The 19,867-nt window shown below is 39.6% G+C and overlaps 1 protein-coding gene across 1 annotated transcript in view; it reads right to left on the reverse strand.

Annotated features, from left to right (window-relative positions):
- bmpr1ba (bone morphogenetic protein receptor, type IBa) overlaps positions 1 to 19,867 on the reverse strand; it is a 65,432-nt gene that overhangs the window by 11,642 nt on the left and 33,923 nt on the right. The window contains exon 3 of the mRNA XM_035658424.1: positions 11,188 to 11,594. Within this exon, the coding sequence (XP_035514317.1) occupies positions 11,188 to 11,293 (106 nt within the window). The 5' untranslated portion in view covers positions 11,294 to 11,594. The remainder of the gene's footprint in view (positions 1 to 11,187; positions 11,595 to 19,867) is intronic.

Here is a 19,867-nt window from a genome sequence, read left to right on the forward strand (position 1 = left end):
ATGGCAGGATATAGGGGCCACTGTAAACACACAATTAACAACCGTGGCCCCACAAACCCCCAAAAGCGAAAAGGCCTCTTTTCAACAGATGCCGCTTTGTACAAACTGAAACATGGAAACAAAGAAAGAAGACAGATATTTAGACAGACAGAAGATAGAGGGATATCGTGCATGAGATAGCGAGATGAAGATAGGAGATTTAGAGGAAGATAGACAGACAAACAGACAGACAGGGGGAAACAGAAAGAAAGAGAACATATTCATTAGTTATCCTGGCCATGTCAAACAAGGCCTACCAGAAAAGCCCTTTCACCAAGCCCATGTAAACACTATCCACCTCCCCCTTCCCACTTAAGACGCACTCATTTGACAACACTGCTCCCTTCCTGCCCCCTTCTTCCCTCTAAGTAGTAGTTCATCTTGCTGGTGTTTGACAGTGCCGTCGGTACAGCAAAAGAAACATGGAAGGTGAAAGGTTTTTCTTCTCCTGCTCTCTCTCCCTCCCTCTCTCTCTCTCTCCTTCCATGTACTTTCAAAACCCAGTCTTATCTCCATGTTCTTCTTCCTGTCAGTGTTGATATGAGCCGAGCCATCCCACATGTGCAGGAATGTCTTAATGAACCCCACTTTGTGATCTGGATGCTGGGAAGTTGAAGTCGTCTCTCTTACTATTTTGGCTAAACTTACTTTGAAATTCAAATATGTTTTGCCTTGAAGCTCTGTGACAAAGCTTTATCACTCTCAGTTTTCTCATCTTAATTGCTTTACACCATTTTGAGGTACAAGGCAAATCACAGTTTAATAATTTATTTTATTTTATGCAAACTATGGGACATCAATAAATTGTGAAAAACATATCGATGCTCATGAAAACTAGCTTTTACTACTTACTCTCACCAAAGTCGGATTAAGAGGTTGTGCTTAGTGACAGTGGTTACAAAGCAAGAAAATGGTTCTTTAGCATCTCAGTCCCTCGCTCACAGGCACACAATCTTATAGTTTCTGTTGTATATTTGGGTACCTTGAGGGCACTCTATTTTCCTTGTACAACTTTCAAAAGTAGCTCACTCTGCTGTTTTCGTCTGATACAGACTTTTTACACCCCCTTGTGTCTTCTCACATGTTAACATCTCTATCAATGCACTCTTCTAAAACTCTTAGATATATTCTGAATAAAAGATGCTATTTAAAACACAAGTAGACATATAAGAGCTTGGGAAACTACTTTAATTGATCAAACAGTCTATCAATCAAAAACAAATAGGACGATAAAAGCTTTTTACCTATCCAAGAACCAAGATTGAGACGGACCACCAAGTAGCCAATCAAAAAATATGGAAGTAATGTCATGTGGGTTAGACAGAAAACAGCTTTTGAGATGTTTTCTTTAGCAAAACCAGCATAAAAAAACTAATGAGAGTAGATATAAGGGAAGTTGTTGGAGCTGCATTCAGCCATTCTGTCCTCCGACAAAACAACATCATCAACAGCTCTTCAAAAATTCCTTCATTATGTCACACTGATGAATGATGCAGTAATGAGCCAGTGCCAGTCTCTGGTTATACAGCTGTCATCTGCCAGCTTTATGCTGCGACCAGTGGGGTGTATGCGTGCGTGCGTCCCCTTTCATGGGGATGAGTGACAGGTACACAAGGATTCCGGAACTGTGAGTTCATTCCAGAAGGCCCTCAGCGTTCCCTTTGGAATACAAGGAAATGATGAAGCGGTCCTTTAAGGAGGTGTGAGAGAGCAAAGCAAAGAAAAGAGAGAAAGGATACCAGCTGGTCTCTTCATCAAAAGCTTCTCATGGCCATCTGTGGGCTCCTACTCATAACAAAACAGCTCACATCAATTCACAGACACTGGGCATCCGGCTGGATCAGTGGGCTTGGGCTGTAAGTAATTCACTGGTTCAAATCTCGCTCATAAACTTTTTCCTGATTTGACAACATGCTACCAGCTAAAAATAAACACCACAGACACTAGAGTCGGGCAAGTATTTTTGCTATATTGTTGCAGGCAATATTGCAATTTAGGGAGCAGAACATCTCCACTACTACTACTACTAATACTAATACTAATACTCATTATCCTTATTATTACTTATTATCTATTAATTCAATTATTATTATCTAATGTGAACTAATATTAATACATAATAATAATAATAATATAACTGAATTTCCTGAAGATTTACTGTTCTGATTACACTCAATTCTAGAAATATAAAATAACATATGCTGTGATGGAGGATTTTAGCCAGATCCCCCACCCCTAACAAAAACTATTAAACTGAAATCCAGATGAGCACATTGAGGCATTTTGTGTAACCATGAGAATAGTTGGCTGATATTTACTTAAAAGATCAAATGTTAAAGTTAAACCGGGTTGATGCATTTCATAATATATGCAAAGAAGATGGAAAATGTCCTCCTACATCTCTTTTCAAACAATTTCTGTGGAAGACAGATGAAGCTACAAGAAGCATTGGTGATCTCCTACAGATCCCTTAAAGCAGCTGCTCTTCTCCACCATCAGACAGATGTGTATGTCTCAAAGGAATGTTTTACCATGTGCAACAGCATACAGAGTCACGCAGCACATACAGTGCCTGTCACAGCATTAATATATGGGTGTAGTCTTTAAAAACACACCTAATTGCAAGAGAAAATGTCGTATGTATGGCTAATGCATGACAATACACTTTTACAAAAGGTGAAATATAATCTATAATACATGCGCAAAGACGAAGAAATGTTTTCCTCAGAAACAGGTTGATTTGATAGGAAGCATTCTTGTTACACTGACAACAAAGCAGATTCTAATAACCAGTGGTTTCTGATTTCTTTTTTGATTACATCTGCTCTAGTATGACAGAAAAATAACAACTTCCAAACAACTTTATCATAACCACAAATCAGACATTAGATCCACAGCCTTCAACATGTGGTTTCTAATGCAAACTTTAAGTGTGTGTGATCCAGTGACTGAATAGCATACTTGGACTATGATGCGCACCCATCACATAGAGTAATAAGTAGCATTAGGTTACAATACACACACCCTCACAGTCAATTCAAACTTGGCAGCTATTTTTAACATATTGGATGTGCTATTCCCGTGATATCATCATGTGACTCATTGTTCCATCATGGTGGCATGCAAAAATCAGGCCTATAAACTGATAAACAATAGCCACACACCCGCCAAGTCGATAGTTGGCCATGGCAAATATAACAGCCCGAGTTTAGAATTCCACACAGACACCCACAGTGTGTATATCACAGAGCAATTAAACACACAGACACACACTCAAAAGCTAAAGGTGGTTTTGGGAAATGGACAATGACGGCATGGCAGAGATACTTTGCATTTTTGGGAGATGCAATCCTTTGCTGCTAGAAACAGGGGGGTTGAAGTCTAGCCATATGATGTCACCTTTTTTTTGTGCATATGTGTCTATGTGAGATATTAGAAAATGCAAGATAGATCCAAAACAAAGAAGAGAGAGAACCTATTGAACACTACTGAAACAATGTATTTAGAGACAAGCAATCACATTACCAGAGAGTTTTTCAAGTGAATTTCTGAAAGTTATAAAGGTCAACAGAAATAAAGAAAAATATGTATTGCACTGTTACAAGATAACCATCCTTAAACGGGACTTTTAAATTGAGGGCAGTAATTTAATCAAACTTTATCTCCTTTCTCAAATAAACACTAATGCTATATGTTGTTTATCTCATGATCAAAACAATATTCAGGGACACAAATGCAAACTGTTTTCTTTCCTGGCTGCCCCACTTCAAACACACATCAGCTGTATGTCTTCCTTAAATAAATACTCAAAGTGACACAAATACATAGCACACCAACAGAGAAAAGCATTAAAGACAGGAAAGTGTTTCATGAATGGAGGAAGGTGAGAAAAAGGGCAGTGTAGAGCCGAAAGAGGGGTAAGTGGATGGTATTCCTCTAGACAACATTGACTGAAATGAAATGCTAATTCAAAGGTCGAATGTGAGTCTGGCATTTGTATAAACCTTAATGGCTCAATGGGCAAACTGCGGGTCCCAGATAAGTTTAACTTTGTTCAATTGGTATGCACACAAATAGCTTGATTACAGCGAATACTCAGATTAAGATAAGAGTTTGTTTACATGGTTCACAGTAACACAACATTCACAGTAACCCAGGTCAAGCTTGTTTTGGTACTTAAGGTAATACAGACTGATATGGGATGGGAAAATATACTGATAATGTAAGAACTTTGTGTGAGCTGTTTTTGACCTTGGTTGAGTTGCCTTTGAACTTTGAGATATTCTATGACCTGGATCCGAATTTCTATAGGCATATTAAGATTTTCTTCAATACCAATTTGCATTCTGTTCACTCCTGAACTTTTGTGGCAAATATGCAATTAAAACACTGAAATGAATACAATTTTTTGATGACTTTTGGCTTCCAATGCTGAGCTCTTGGGTGTTTCTAGACAAAACACTGTCTAATTATTATTAAAGGTTGTTTTAATGTCACATTTTTCCTACAGCCATGGGTTATGTCCAACTATAATGTCACTATAACAACCAGGTAACTGGTTGTCAGTCTTTCTGCATACATTTCTGCTCCACGTTGCATCTTTTCTTAAACACCGCTGCCTACTCCTCAATGTTTTTAACTCCCTCCATCCAGAGCCTAATCCAGTGCTGAGAGTTATTTAAATTAAATTTAGAATGTGTGTTCAATGTTGTAAATCCCAGGCTCTTCCAGGGGTTTCATGAGTATCGAGTCAAGTCTGTGTCAAGATTTGTTCTGGAGCATCAGGAGCGCCAAACACAAATGTGCCTTACTGTTTCTATAAATGGTTTAATCCTTGACGAGACCACCCTGACTGGATTCCTATCGTGGAAATGCAGTGTCACTCTGCTGTTCTGACACAACATGCATATCAACCAACTAAACGCTCCACGGAGTGTGTAATAAGATACCAGAAACTATAATTTCTCTTTCAGGACACATCTCGCCCTCGGTAGGTGCAATCAAAACACTTTCTGTCCGTTAGCAAAACCTCACACACACTCACACCATGACTCACACACTCAATCATCGTCATGCTGAACTAATAGCCACTGACAATGATTGCTTGGACTGAATGATAAATGAACAAATCTGAATTTGAGACGTCCGGCATTGAGAATGAGAACAAATCTGTGTGTAGGTGAGTGCCTTGCTGTGTGCCCGTGGGAGTGGAGAGAGTGTTAGTGTGTGCATAGGGTTGTGTGTGTGTGTGTGTGTGTGTGTGTGCGTGTTTGTGTGTAGAGGGAGGGCTGATGGTGTTAACATTACAGCTGCCATGTGTTTATTTCCCAGAATTCTGGTCTGTGGCGTCTCAGTCATCTCCACAGGCTTAAACAGTCACTTTCCATCCATTTACAGCCTGCATGTGTGCACGTGTATACATGTCTGTGTGTGTGTGTGTGTGTGTGTGTGTGTGTGCGCGCTGTGGGAGGATATTAATGTATTTCCCATTAATGTGTGGATAATGTGTGGTATGTGGACATTAGTATGCGTTTGTGTAACATCAATAACACATCTCTACATGTATCATTGTGTGCGAGTCCCTGCTTTTTGTGCGTGTAAATGTATGTGTGTTTACAGTTGTATGCGTCCCAATGTCTCCTCCGTGTGATTAGTTTCCCATTAACGAAGTCACATATCACCCATCAGTGGCTCCAGGCCTCCTCTGTACTATCTCACTGGACAAACATGCTGTCAGCTAGGCCTGTTCACACACACGCACATTCAACATCCACTCCCATCTGGACAGTCATTAGGTACCTATCATAGCGTATGATGATTGTCTGTATTGCAAAGCCATTTGGTTAAAAGTGGGCACACTGACATCCACAAATGACCCTAAATTACAGCCTGTACATTTATTCATTTTTCACTGCCACATTTAAAGCAGCTCATTCATTCACCTCTCTTTCTTCAATTGTATTTGTTGCGATAACTAATACAAAAAATAATGACCTTTGTAAAGGTAATGAGTTAATAAGGTGATTTATTTTAGGTTAACACAAACATGAAAGCATTGTTTAACAAGCCAGTAAGAGCAGCAATTTTGGCCTGAAGATCTTGGCCTTAAACCACTGAATTTAAAAGATAAGATTCAGAGGGTCAGACATTAGTGGAAAACTGATTTTAGGGGGAAAACTTTATTTCCCAAAGAAAAAGGGAAGAAGAGAATATCCTCCGTCCTTCATTTTCATACCTCCCCCTCTCTTGTCTTCTTCAAACCCCAACAATTCCACCTCTTTCATCTGCATTGAATATCACACACCAAAAACAATGTGCAGTTACTCTCTCCATGCCCCAATCACCGTTCCCCATGCAAAAAAAAAAAATGTTCCAGGGGCTGAGAGTGGGTGGAGGGGTGGGTATTATGAGAAGGAGGGGGGTGCAAGTGCATGGAAAACCTAAGCCCTTATAGTCCCAGCGCACTGTGTCTGTGACAGCCAGCTTTGCTCTGCTCTGCTCCACTTCACCTGTTATCTGTCCATCACTGTATTGTGTTGCACTGTACTGTGCTGAGAGCTCTCAGCTCACACAATCCGAGTATTAGGACTGTACTTACAATAACCACAACAACTTCACTCTTTAAGACCAAATTTTAAGTATGACTACTGCTCTTGAACCATATAAATGCCAAGTTCCCCAATAGAACCCCAACTGTACAATAGCTATAAACTAGCAAAATAAAACTACTGTAAACTTTAGCTCCACCACAACATTGTAGCTGACAACAGATCTTCAGTCGATTTAATGCCAACTTAACCCCACACATGCATTTCTTTCACATGCTTACTTTTCACACCAAATCAATTTCCCCATATCTTAAAAATGACCAAATGTAAGAATACAAATACAAACTCTTAACACAACTTATTCTTTGTATTGAAAAAAACTTTCTCTTCCTCACTCACTCTCTTTTTCACACACAGACACACACACACATAACTTCCCCTGCTCCAGCTGTGTCTTAAGAAGTCAGGGCCAGACCGGTAATCTGACTGGGATAGAAGTTACTGGATCTGTATCCATTACAGGATGTAATACCCCTCAGTCCCAAACTCTCCTCACTTCCCCTTACCTTCCACCTTTTAGAGGTCATTTCAAGATCACTTTTTCCCTCAAACACACAACATAAGAGCTGTGTCGAGCATGGCATATATCAGGGACTCATATTTATGTCATTGCTTTGTCACCCCTACATGAACCCCTATATCCTCAACTCCTGCGACCACATCAGCCTTCTTGTCAACCCTTACCCATTCCGACACTTGCAGGAGACCAGCCTGTGGCTCCAGCTGTGTTGTAGAAAAAGATTTCTGACATCACAGGGAGAAAATATAAAGGCTGTATCTTAAGGTGTGAGTTTACTTCAGGACACCAACGATTTGTTTTTAACAACCGGCAGCAACACCTTACCTCTGTGTTTTAGCTTTACAGCCAGCAGATCAGTAGCTCTAATGAGGTATCAGTTTCCAGTGAGGGAACTCAACACATCCTGTCAGGAAGCAAGGAGGCTGAGGAGCAGAAAGCGCTACCAGCAGTTTAGAACAGTGAGTCAGCTCTCATGCCTGCTGGTTCTTTTTTTCTCAAAACTGCTTTTTAATTTAGAAATATCTCAGTCAGCTTTTCACCAAAATAATAGTTTCGTCAATGACTTCCTGACTGAGCTGAGTCTCTGTGAAAGGACTAACGAGATCATCAGTATCAGTTTTATTGTGGGTGACAATAAATGCAAATAATAGAGCATGCTGGGTCCCTTTTGTGTAGTACCTGTACAGTCTATTGATTTTCTGAAAAATTAACATCAGACACCACAGCACTTAACATTAAGAGTCTACATTTGGTCTCATCATTCATTCAACTCTGTGAATCCTGAAATCATTAAGCAGGTGTTCAATGACACACACAGAAAAGGATAAAAAGCACCCAGATTTTGTCAACAACTTATACAAACTATAAACAGATTACTGTGAAATGAGTTCAAGAGTGATACAACACATTCTCAGTACTTGGAGAACAGGTAGGTGTTTTATACAGTTAAAAACCTGAAATTCTGCAAAGAGCAACAGTCTCATTAGTGGACAGTGACAAAAGCAAAGCAACTGGCAGAGCTTTGACTGTGAAAACCGATACAGCGGTGCTTATTTCCACCAAGGACAATGAAATGTAAGCTATCACGCTCACTCCTCACTTCCCAGAACTCACACTGAAGGCTGCAGCCTGGCGTAGGTGGAAGGTCACTGAAGATCTGTGCATGTGTGTGTTTGTGTGTGTGATTTATAAAGTGTGCATAAGTCTGTGCATTCCCTATGCTCTCATTTCTCCTTGAGGAATAATGAACACATCGTTCTTTATTTGTTTGCTGCAGAGACAATGGCCTAGACATGCTGTAGGGCAAACTGTGACCTTCATGCAGACACAACACTGTAGCTGTCTACTGCCTGACTCCAGTTCACCTGTGGCTATAGGACCAGGAAACACTAGCTGACCAAGTCTAGACCTCCATTCACTTTACCAAGCATCCATTTGCTGTTTTAAAGTGGGAGAGAGTTGGAAGAAACTATGGCCGGGAAAAGGCAGACAGAGAAACACAAAGTGATAGTTGAGTGATAAATAAAATCATCTCTCTCTACCGGCTCCATCTTTTTCTCCATACCATTTTTCAGAAAACAAACATTTGCCTGTTGAGTCACAGCTGAATCTATTGCCAGGACAATCAATCATCTGTGTGTCAACCAATGAATGAGACCGTTGCTGGTCCAATCAATCATGTATGTGTCAACCAATAAACGAGTCTGTTGCTAACAGGCCTCAGGCAAAATACAGTTTTAAATATCTGGGAATGCTTGAGCACATCTGATTAAACTTTAACCACAAAATAGCATTTTAGGGTGGGAAATAAAATGACCCACTCAAGCTGTTTTGTTTTTCAAATTTACGAATGGGGCATTTTGCTGACCCCAATCTTGGTCAGTTAACATGGAGATTTTTGGAGATACTCTTATCTAGGGGAGCATAGCAATAGTATTACAGTTTAAAAATAATCAACCATTTTTATTTATTGATTTATATAGACTGAAAGAGAGTTCAGCTGAAATCCTGATTAAATCTATCCTCAGAAAAATAAATAAATAAATATTTTCGGTGAGCGTTCATCTCAGATCTGGCGGACATCAGGAGCAGAGAATTTGTTTCACTGACCTATAGGTGGCGCACTAATGTTAGATTGGTATTTAAATGGCCTGAAACATTACATCCGTACACCTGACACCAAAACCAAAACACTGCACAGATGGAGATTTGATCTGTGCCATTTGCAGCAGTTGCATCACTACAAGAAGCAGGAGAAACTTAAACCATAAATAATAGGTTTTTTGGGGGGGGGTCTAAATGAAAGACATAGTGTGAATGACTTTCTGGCGTGTAACACAAACAAGAAAAAAAAAACTTGGTAGAGGTCCAACTTTATGTCAGATTTCCCATATGTCTTCTTCTTTGGCAGCTGTTTATGCAGACAGAGCAGTGAGTGTTACCATGAGTCTAAAACATTCTGGCAATTTTTATGTTTGTGTACTACATGTGCAGTGCAAAAGCTTAAATGTTCATGGCATTCAAAAGACTGTTATTCCTCCCAAGGCTTGGATTTAAATGACAAAACAGCCTCTGCGAGCAAGTAAGAAGTAAGAAGAGGGCAACACAGCATGGACTCATAGGAAAGCCGACTCAATCGGTGACAATGACAGGAAAGATGGACGAGAAAGAGGGAATGACATGCAGCCAAAGGTCGCAGGACGACCTCAGCACATAGCACAGTGAGTATGAGGTATGAGCCTTTGCTGGCTTGACTTCAGTGCTTCCAGCTGAAACAATCTCCAATGACTTTAAATAGACCAACAATACAGAGAGAAAAGAAAAATATTCATAGACACTATCACTCACAGGAAACACTGTCTAAGCCTGTATTCTGTAGTCTTACTTAACAGCACACACACTATCATTTCAATTCCTTCAATAATGGCTTTTTTTAAATTAATGGTTACAAAGACAATCTACAGAGTTGCTGTGCCACGGTGGGGGAAAATATCATTGTCAAACCTTATTGACACACATCACAGCACTAAACATAACAGACTATTAAATCTGACACGTTCTCTTTCTCAACACCTCGCCAATCACACTTCAAATACCAAACATGGTCACAGACAAAGCGGTTGATGCGGCTAACGGTAACAATGTCAGTCCATGAAAATATATCTCACTGTCTGTTTAAGAAAACATCAAATACACAGATTGAAAGGGTGTAACTAAATGTCAGAGCAACTGTATTTAGTGTGAAAATGTCTACGCGATCAGATTATCAATAATTTACCACCCTTCAACTTGCAATAACTTGACTTATTTTTGTCAGTCTTGTCAGAAGAAAAGCTTAAATGTTATCTTCAAGAGATTGTTGTTGATTTACCAATCATATCAATATGATATGAAAATATGAAACCAATGACATATTTGCTCTATAATAATGTTTTTGAAATGACTCCTTGTCTCCAATTCACTGTTTAGTCTAACAAAAAGACAAAACACAGAGCTGGACACACCAAAGTCATACAATTTAACAACTGGAAAATAAAATGAAAAAGGCTGTAAAATCATGTCAGCTGGGATTTTGTTGAGCTGCTGGCCTTGATAAAATCCTACACATACTGCTGTGATTAACATTACACATTACACATTACATGTAACATAAAAAGTGAATGATTCCCTGATTTAAAAACAACCACATGCATACATCATCATGTCTACATCAGTTGCTTCGTTTTGGAGCTGATTTCTAAAACTTAGTCATCACGAGTTGCTTACAGACTGAAGACACAGCAGAGTAGGGCACAAATTAAAGCTGCAACTTTAAAAAATAACACACGTTTATGCACAATGTGTCAAGATGTGAGACCCAGAGCAGACAGGGAGAACAAACACCACAATACTGTTTGCAGTAAGGGGAACTCACAGCTAAACAACAAAATAAAATCAGTTGCATCAGAGCAACTCAGAGCAAAGTTTAGTAAAAACAGCAAAAATGTTGAGGGCAGCCAGAGAAAGTTTGCAGTAACTCACCGTGTGCTTGCGCGTGAAGAGAGAACAGTCCAAGCAACAGCAGAGGACTCCGGCTCCAGAGACAGAGAGAGAGACAGCGCTTCAGCCTTTCTCCCTGCACTGGCATGGTAGAGTCTGCGGCTCCGCTCCTCTCTTCTCCCCTCTTCAGTACACTCCACACGACAGGGTCCGCCACTCACACACTGCTTCTCCCAACGAGTGTGTGTATGTATGTATGTGCCAGAGACAGAGAGAGAGAGAGAGAGAGAGGTGGGGAGGGGGAGTACCGGGGCATGCAACCTCCTGTGTGTGTGTGCGTGTGTGTCCACCGCAACGCGAGAAAGTCCACACCACACAAAACACACCAGCAGCGGCAGCAGCAGTTGCAGTTGATTGTCCTCCAACCCGGTCTGACAGTAGCAGCCCAGCTGAGAGAGAGAGAGAGAGAGAGAGAGAGAGAGAGGAGAGAGAGAGAGAGATGAGAGAGAGAGAGAGAGAGAAGAGAGAGAGAGAGGAGGAGAACAGTTGCGACGGAGAGGGGCAAAAAAGGGGGAGTTTACTTCACTTGCCTAGTAGGGAGGGCTGACCCGCTCACACAAACACATACACGCAGGGAGGGAGGACATGGGTGGAAAGAAAACGGGGGCAGGGAGCAGACAGGAGCAAGATGGGGTTTACTAAAAAGTAGGAGGGTGAGGAGGATATTGAAAACAAGCAGAATCTGGGATTCAGCGCCTTTAACAGCTTACAGATAACTATTTCCACTTTTCATTTTCTGCAGGACTTATTTAAACAAGGTAAAGGTGGAATGAATGGTTGACAATTGAGCACCTGCAACATCGTAGACAACTAAGCAGAATAAAAAAAAAAAAGAAAATAAAAAATAAAAATTGTCAATAATAGCCAACAGTCATCTATTTAAACATCACAAAAACATCATCTTTCTTGACATTACTACAGTGGGTCCTGATTTGTATGCATACCCTAACTGTGGATATTTGACCATTTTACGTTTAAAGCCACCAGTGTGAACACTGTAAAACTTTCCTTGTACAAGCACTCACCAGCAGCCCAAGTAGCAAAAGCAATTACGAGCAAGGGCCTACTTCAAGTGCGCTAAAACAGAGTGGATTTCAATTGTTTGTTTTGATACATGAAAAGGATAAATTTGTAGTGTACTCGACATTTCCTCCAGTCTGCAGCGTGGAAATGGCCTATGTAAAACCATGTTTGAAGTCAAACTGTACCAAAGTTTGTCTGACTGGTAATCCCAACCTGCGGAAAGACTTTTTATTACCCCGTTATTACCTGCAACCAAGATTTGTTTTAAGACAGGAGATAACAGTATTTTTGGGAAAATGCATCAAATCAATTTGAAAATAAGACACCTGGACTCCAGAAAATCTCTGACAAAACATTTCTTCACACTGCAGTGTGCTGTTAACAAATCAGGTAGCTGGCAAATACACTTTAAAGGAGCTGTTAGAGATTACATCACCCTTGCCTGGAGCTTTTATACTAATAAATAAATGGGTTAAGACACTCTAATAGACCATTTCCTTTTCAGAGCTATCCTGTTGCCTCTGAGGCATTTACTGTAGACAAAACTTTGTGTGTGTGTGTGTGTGTGCTGAGAACACTTTGCTTTTAACAAAAAGCATTACAGACCTGAAACAGCACTAAATGAGCAGCCCCCCCCAGCACAAAATGCTGATTTCTAAATTTTGAGGTTAAATAGACGAGGCAAACAGTTTTTGTTTTCATGTTAATCTGTCTCGTTTGTTCTTTGCACTTCTTTTCTTTCTCACACTCGTTCATGTTGTTCATTAGTGACAAACAATAGGCGGCCTGGCTCTCTCACTCCTCGATGAGAGGAAAAATCACTTTGTAAATAAACAGTCCTGCCCTATTCTTCATGTGTCTGCCCTCATCCCTTCCTCTTTGAAGCCCCTTTCCCACACGAACCATGACATACAGTTACTGACGTTACTGTCAATTTGGGCTCATGTGGAAACAAGATCCAGTGTCAGTTTTTGAAGAACCAAGACAACTTTTGGTCTCTTGGTCGGCATGTTGACAATGAAAACTAATTTGAAAATATTAGGCACTGTATATCCTTTATATGGGGTTGTGTATGATCTATTGGCAGAAATGAAATATAATATACATAGGTAACAAAAACATGATTATTCTTATATTCAGTTGATTATACACTAATGAAAACATACCTTAGAATGAGTTTTTTATATGTACCTTCCACCACAATGTTTCTACAGTAGCCCAGAACAGACCATAGTTTCTCCTACACACTTCACAGCCAGTTCTCATTCCCAGGTGATCAGATACAGACAAGTGGTGTTCAGTTAGTTGCAATATGCAGCTTCACTGCTAGATGCCATTAAATCCTACACACTGGTCCTTTAACCTGTTGGTAGTTAAGCTGGACGGGTAACAGTCATTTCACAGTGAAATCCATCATTACACTCTCTCAAATTCCCCCTATCATTCTGTTCTGCATCTGTGAAAAGTTTTTGTACCTCACAAACTTAGCTGCCCTCCCCCCTCCACTTCTGTCTTCTGTCTTTCTCTCCTCCACTCCTTTTCCTACTCCCCTCCTCCATTGAACCAGAATGTCATTTCAAGCATGTCTAACCACGGGAAGCCTTTTAAAAACTGTGACAGCATTTGCCCCCAATCCCCACTAGCTGTGTATGTGTGTGTGTGTGTGTTTGTGTGAGTGTGAGAGAGAGAATGAGTGAAATTAATGTCTATAATGATTTGTTAAAGGAAAGGATATATCTATATTGAAGTTACTTTAAGGTACTGTAGACTGATGTCCCCCAAACACACACACACACACACACACACACACACTTGCTTTTCTTCCATAGTGTCACCCTCATGCTGGGCCTATGATAAATGGCTGAGACTATCACAAGTGAAGGATGAGCAGAAAAAGTGAAAGAGAAAGAAGAGCAAAGAAAAGGCTTCTGACAGGAAAAAGGAAAGATCAGAGAAGAATGATGGGTGTCTTGAAGGAGTTCAGAGAGAGGAGGGATAATGTGTATGGGAAGAGGAAGACAGAGTGACAGGCAGTAGGGATCACAGAGATATAAAAATGCAAATGTTTAGGTCAAGACTGAAGTTGCTGAATCTGAAGCATATTTTTACTACTTCTGTTTTCCATATGCTAATGATACCCAAGCTCCTTTTACACATTAAGATAATGTATCTCAGCCAGTGCTGGGGGTCAATAGGCTGCCTATTCAGCATTCGCTCTCTCATCATTTTTGACAGGCTGTCATAACACAACAACTTCACATGCCAGTGGCTTTCAGCATCAATACTTTAAAAGGAAGTTGAGTTTGCTTTCACAATGTTGCCAAGGGTGCAGAAATGTGAAAACATTTACTTTCATATCTTGGAAATTAGGATGCAAATGATACATCTAACCACTTATTAGGCTGAAACAATGCAAGAGTCCTCTATCACCGTCCGGCGAAAACCACGTATCAGCAAATGTGGAGATTTGGAATTCTTCAAATAAACTGAAGGACTGAGTGTTTGTTGGTTGAGAAAATGCTCATACATCTTAAGCAAAATAAACCATTTAAAAACCCATTAAGCTGAAAAGTGAGCCGTTTTTAAAGGGGATATTACACGTCCTTTGTGCCTCCAGATGGAGCTGTGTGGATACATTGGTTGGAGCGTAGACTAAAAGTTTGAAAATGAAAAGAATCTGAGGGTGTGAAAGGAGGGAGCATAGCAGACCTCTGTAGCCCGCACCTCATCTCTGCTTGAGGCTAGCGGCTCGACGCTAAATTACCTTTTACTAGCATAATACACCCCAATCTGTAACTAAACTGCTGGGGGTCCAGTTGCATAATGGGTAATGTAGGGGCCAGGTTTTAACAAGTAAAAGGAAATGGAAAAAAAGAAACAGCAAACTCTCCAATGTGAGTCTGTCAATATTATAGGAGAGCAATCAACGTTAAAGCAGTGGAATAGTCTTTGGAGAAAATCACATGGAGACAATGTAACAATAATTTACTAGGGATTTTTTCTGTTGTCAAATTAAACCGTTATTTAAGATGTAACAAATACCTAGCACATTTTTACACCATGTGTTTTCTGGGAGCTCTTTCAGGTTACATGGACTCAATGTTCTCAAAAACATGTAAATGGACTTGGCATACTTGTGGCTTCACATACAGACATTTGTTATTCAAATACATTGTTACCGCTTTGGGATTTCCATCTGTGCCAGAGGATTTAAAGACCACCTTACCTTTTCCTGGTTCCCTTTTAGAAGCATTTATCCCTTTATTTGAAGTGTGAACTGACTAACAGACAGGGGATTAAGTACATTTTGGAGAAACACCTCTGTGGCACAGCAGCACATCTGCTAATCCCCATCCATTCACTTCAGCATGTCTTTAAACTAACAAGCAGTTTAACATAATCTGCTTTAAGCCTGTCCATTCACTCCTATTCACTGGTGCATTTACATAGCAATCCTTTCTGCCTGAATGGTCCGTGGAGAGAGAGAGACACAAAGAGAGGAGAGAACATACGTACGGCGGTGTGGGGTTGTAGATGTGTGAGAGAGTTCTTCTTCCCATTACAGTCCATTCGTACTTTCAATTTCTCTGCCTCAAGAAGACATATACAGTGGTGAAGTACTCTCTTGTTTTGGCACAGAAGTAGCCACATATGATCCAAAAAATCTAGAATACACTTTGTCAAATAGAATAGAAATATCTGCTGCAAAAAAAAAAAAAAGTAAATGGTGGAAAGTTTGGAGGGAACTTAAAGGAGTTGGTGAATAAGATTTATTGATGGAGGCAAGTAGGGAGTGCATGAAAAACTGGTGGAATGTGTAAGGGGTGGAGTGGAGAAGAAAAAGTGCATTATGTTGAAGGATGGAGTAAAAGGGCTGCGTATGAACACGGTTAAACCTTTTCACCCTGAGTTGCGAACAACAACTTCTGCATAGAGTCCTGTGACCGAGGCCCACTGACGCTAGCTACTCCTGTCACAAACACACCCACCACAACTGCCAGGGAACTGATGAGAGAAATGAGGAAAACAAGGGCAAACACATAGAGTGAGAAGTGGAATGACGATGAAGTGGCAGCCGAGAAGAAGTCTCCCAGGTCCACCTCTGACCTCAAAACTGATTTGTTCTTGACTGACCTTTCACCTTTGAAGACAATCCCTCTACACTACAGCTAGGGAATCCTTTTTCACAGACAAGTCAGGATTAAAGTCAACAGGGAAAAATCAGGAGTCGTAAGACAAGTAAAGGAAGAAACAAGCAGTTATAAGAAGGAAACAGATAAAACATTCAGCATCTGCTAAATCTCTCCTCTTGCTCTCTTGTTCCAGAGTCTTTAAACAGTCTAGCTTGAAAATTTACTGGTTTTGGCATGGCTGGCTGCACCGCCATCTGTATAGAAACTGGAGCAGTTACTGTCATTTTCCTTGGAACAAATATGCTGCGTCATTATTTAAGTACGATAAGTAAGTATACATGTCCATCATTATAAAATTACCAAACAGTTGACTAAGATGCTCAGACAATACTGATTAAAACTGTATCAAACTGATGCAGACATTTTGTGACAACATCCTAAATCAATTAAAAATCTAATTATTAAATGATTAAATATTATCCAGCACATATTATTTGAACAGGAAGAAAAACATTATTATGTTATTATAATTATATTATTATTTTGAACAGGAACATGTTCTGTTCAAAATAATTAAGGAACTCCCTCTCCTCTCTCTTACACACACCTTGGAATATGGCTTTCAAGGCATCCTGAACTCTAATAACCTATACACATAAAAAAATAAAAACAATCTTTGCTTAGAAACATACACATAAATACATGCATCACATACACACATACATCACCTCCTTAAAGAAGGGTTAAAAACACATCTCTTTGGGATGTATTATAGACAAAACTTACTTTGCCAATGAAATATGAGCTGTCATTCTAAGTTACTGCAACTAGTATCACACACACATTCACACACACACACAGACGTAGGTGTCAAGCCATTTAAACTTAATGAAGGCCTAATGATAGACTAGGAATGGCTTTTACAGCTTGTTATTGTCATTGTGAAACCACTCACTGTATCACTTTACAACCACCATAAAATCATTGACAGGGATAGGTGTGGTTAGGGCGAGGTACAACAAAACTGAGAATGAGACACAAAAATCCACCTCTGTAATCATGATATCATAAATATTTCAGTTATTCTTAATTGCTTTACTTTATATCCAAATAAGAATGACTTGAGTTTTCCCTCAGGCCATCTGGCAAATACAGTGTTTTCTATTAGGATTTCAATGCGATTGATATCCTGTTACTTTGCTCCAAAGCATAAAGTAAAACCACAAATTAAAGGCTCATATTTACTTTGAGTATTTGTAGTGTCATAAATAAATTATGAGGCGGCGTATATCACATCAAACGCACTCACTTCAAGAGATTTGTGACTGAATGATGGGAAATACTTTGTGTAATTTTGAAAATAGAAAGTGACTACACACACACAAACCCAAATAAGTCTCGTTCAATGTGAAAGAAGCCAAATCCATTTGCCCCCCCTGTTAAGAACAGGGGTTAGGGTTGTTAAAGTAGGAAGTGATTGGCCAAAAAGGTGGAATGTTAAAAATGTCCTGTTAAGGTAACAGAATGGTACACAGATCACAGACGAGTTGTGTGGCAGCTACTTCCTGAGTGGGAGCTCAAAGAGAGATCGAGATGTCCCACCTGGCCCGTGGGATCTATGCCTGCCTACTTTTCTGATTCATAAATCTGCAACAGCTTACCAAATATCTGAGTATCACGATCTGCAGCCACCCACCAAATTGTTTTTGTCCCCACACAATGATTGGCTCCCACCTGTGTTTCCATCTGTGACACAAAGTATCTGAGACAGCTCTGAATGCAGTTTACAATAACTTTTGGGAATGATGTTTAGCTGGTTGGTGTGTAATACACAACCTCTAGAATGCTGCTGATTGGATTCTCATTAAAACTTTAGTTAACAGCACATTTTACTGTTTTTTTAATGGATACTGTATGTTGCATATCTGTCATTCAAGTGTTTCTTTGCTAGTTTTTATAATTAATATAAAAATATAGGACTGACATTACATCTTTTTAATGATGAGCTTTCAACAATTCCAGTTTAGAAAAAACTACTGGAAGGGCTATTTAGCAGGTCGCTTTTTGGTCTGTAAAAAAGATGGAGCCATGCATAGGTGAGGTGGTGTGACAAAGAGACGTAGAAGCTGAAGGAAAAGCCTGTACATTCGTTGACACAGTGTTAGTGGACACACTGAGTTTGGCACCAAAACTGTATAGTCGAAGAAAAGGTTTAATCATTAATATTTGCATCCCTAATATTTACGAATGTTTGTGAATGTATAACAACATACGATTCTTCAATGTGAGCGGTGTGTTGACTACTGTAAACTTAAAATTATATAACATACTGAAAAATTCAGGGTTTGAAATATGGATTTCTATCAAACAATGGGAAGCAGTAAATGAGAAGGTTTCTGAACTGAACGGCATCAAAAGGTTCAACAGGAGTTCAATCAGCTGCAGAAGAGGCACATGCGTGTTCCGAGGCGAAATAATTGCAAGAGTCTAGTGTGAGCTGTCACTGGGACAGTTTGGAGCAACAGCCTTTTTATTTTATTTTTTGCACATTTCTGTACAGCTCTTTACTCATTTATTTAACTATCCAGCCATTTTGTACATATTCTCTCACTCTTTATATTAGTATATAGTGGCTCCTTCTTATTGTCTTTTGTATCTTTTTATCTTTATTTATATTTTTCTACGCTTGATTGTGATGCACCAATGTACCAAGTGTAAATGTAAATTCTTCGTATGTGAGAACTTCCTTGGCAATAAACCTGATTCTGATTCAAAGATGATCAACTAGCAGCTATACATTAGCTAGCAAATGGAGGAATAACTGTGTTAACATGTGTACCAAATAATCTTTTGTTTATTTCACTTCATACTTCATATATTTCTGTGACACCATAGGACACTGATTTTCAAGCATGGGGTTCTGGTAATTCTGATTATCTATTTAACTCCGTTTTGCCCTGAATAGGTGGGAGGACTACCTAAAGTGGGAGCTTACACTAATAAAAGAGCTACACATGTTCCCATGGCCACTGACAACTGTTCCTACAGCCAAGAATAGCAAAGCCCAATAAAACCTTTTTGTCTCTATTGCTAGTCCTATTCACTGTTGCTTTTTCCCTCTCTCCCTCTCTTTCTCTGTCTCGCACACACATACTCACACCTGCCAAACACAATGCCTCTTTCAGTTGATTTATAATTCCTACGTGTGCCTGCTGAGTGTTGTGTGTTTTAGAGATTTAGTAAAATCATCACTTGATTTTTTATGGCATTGAAAACAAAACATCCCAGTTCTGAATGAAAAAAAAAGTTATGTGATAAACTAACTGACTGTGAAGAGTTTGAAAGATCGGAAGCACCAGGAAATTATTTGGAAACATGCAGACTGATTATCAGAGATAACTAATTGAATTGAATGCAATAATTAAATTATCGGCGGACAGATAGAGGACAGAGCGTTAGTGAAGAAAGACAAAAGAGCAAGATACTGAAGAGAAGAGAAGAGAAGA

Source organism: Morone saxatilis, unplaced genomic scaffold (genome assembly GCF_004916995.1).
Source record: "Morone saxatilis isolate NCDOM2014 unplaced genomic scaffold, NCSU_SB_2.0 Contig16, whole genome shotgun sequence".
NCBI lineage: Eukaryota > Metazoa > Chordata > Actinopteri > Moronidae > Morone > Morone saxatilis.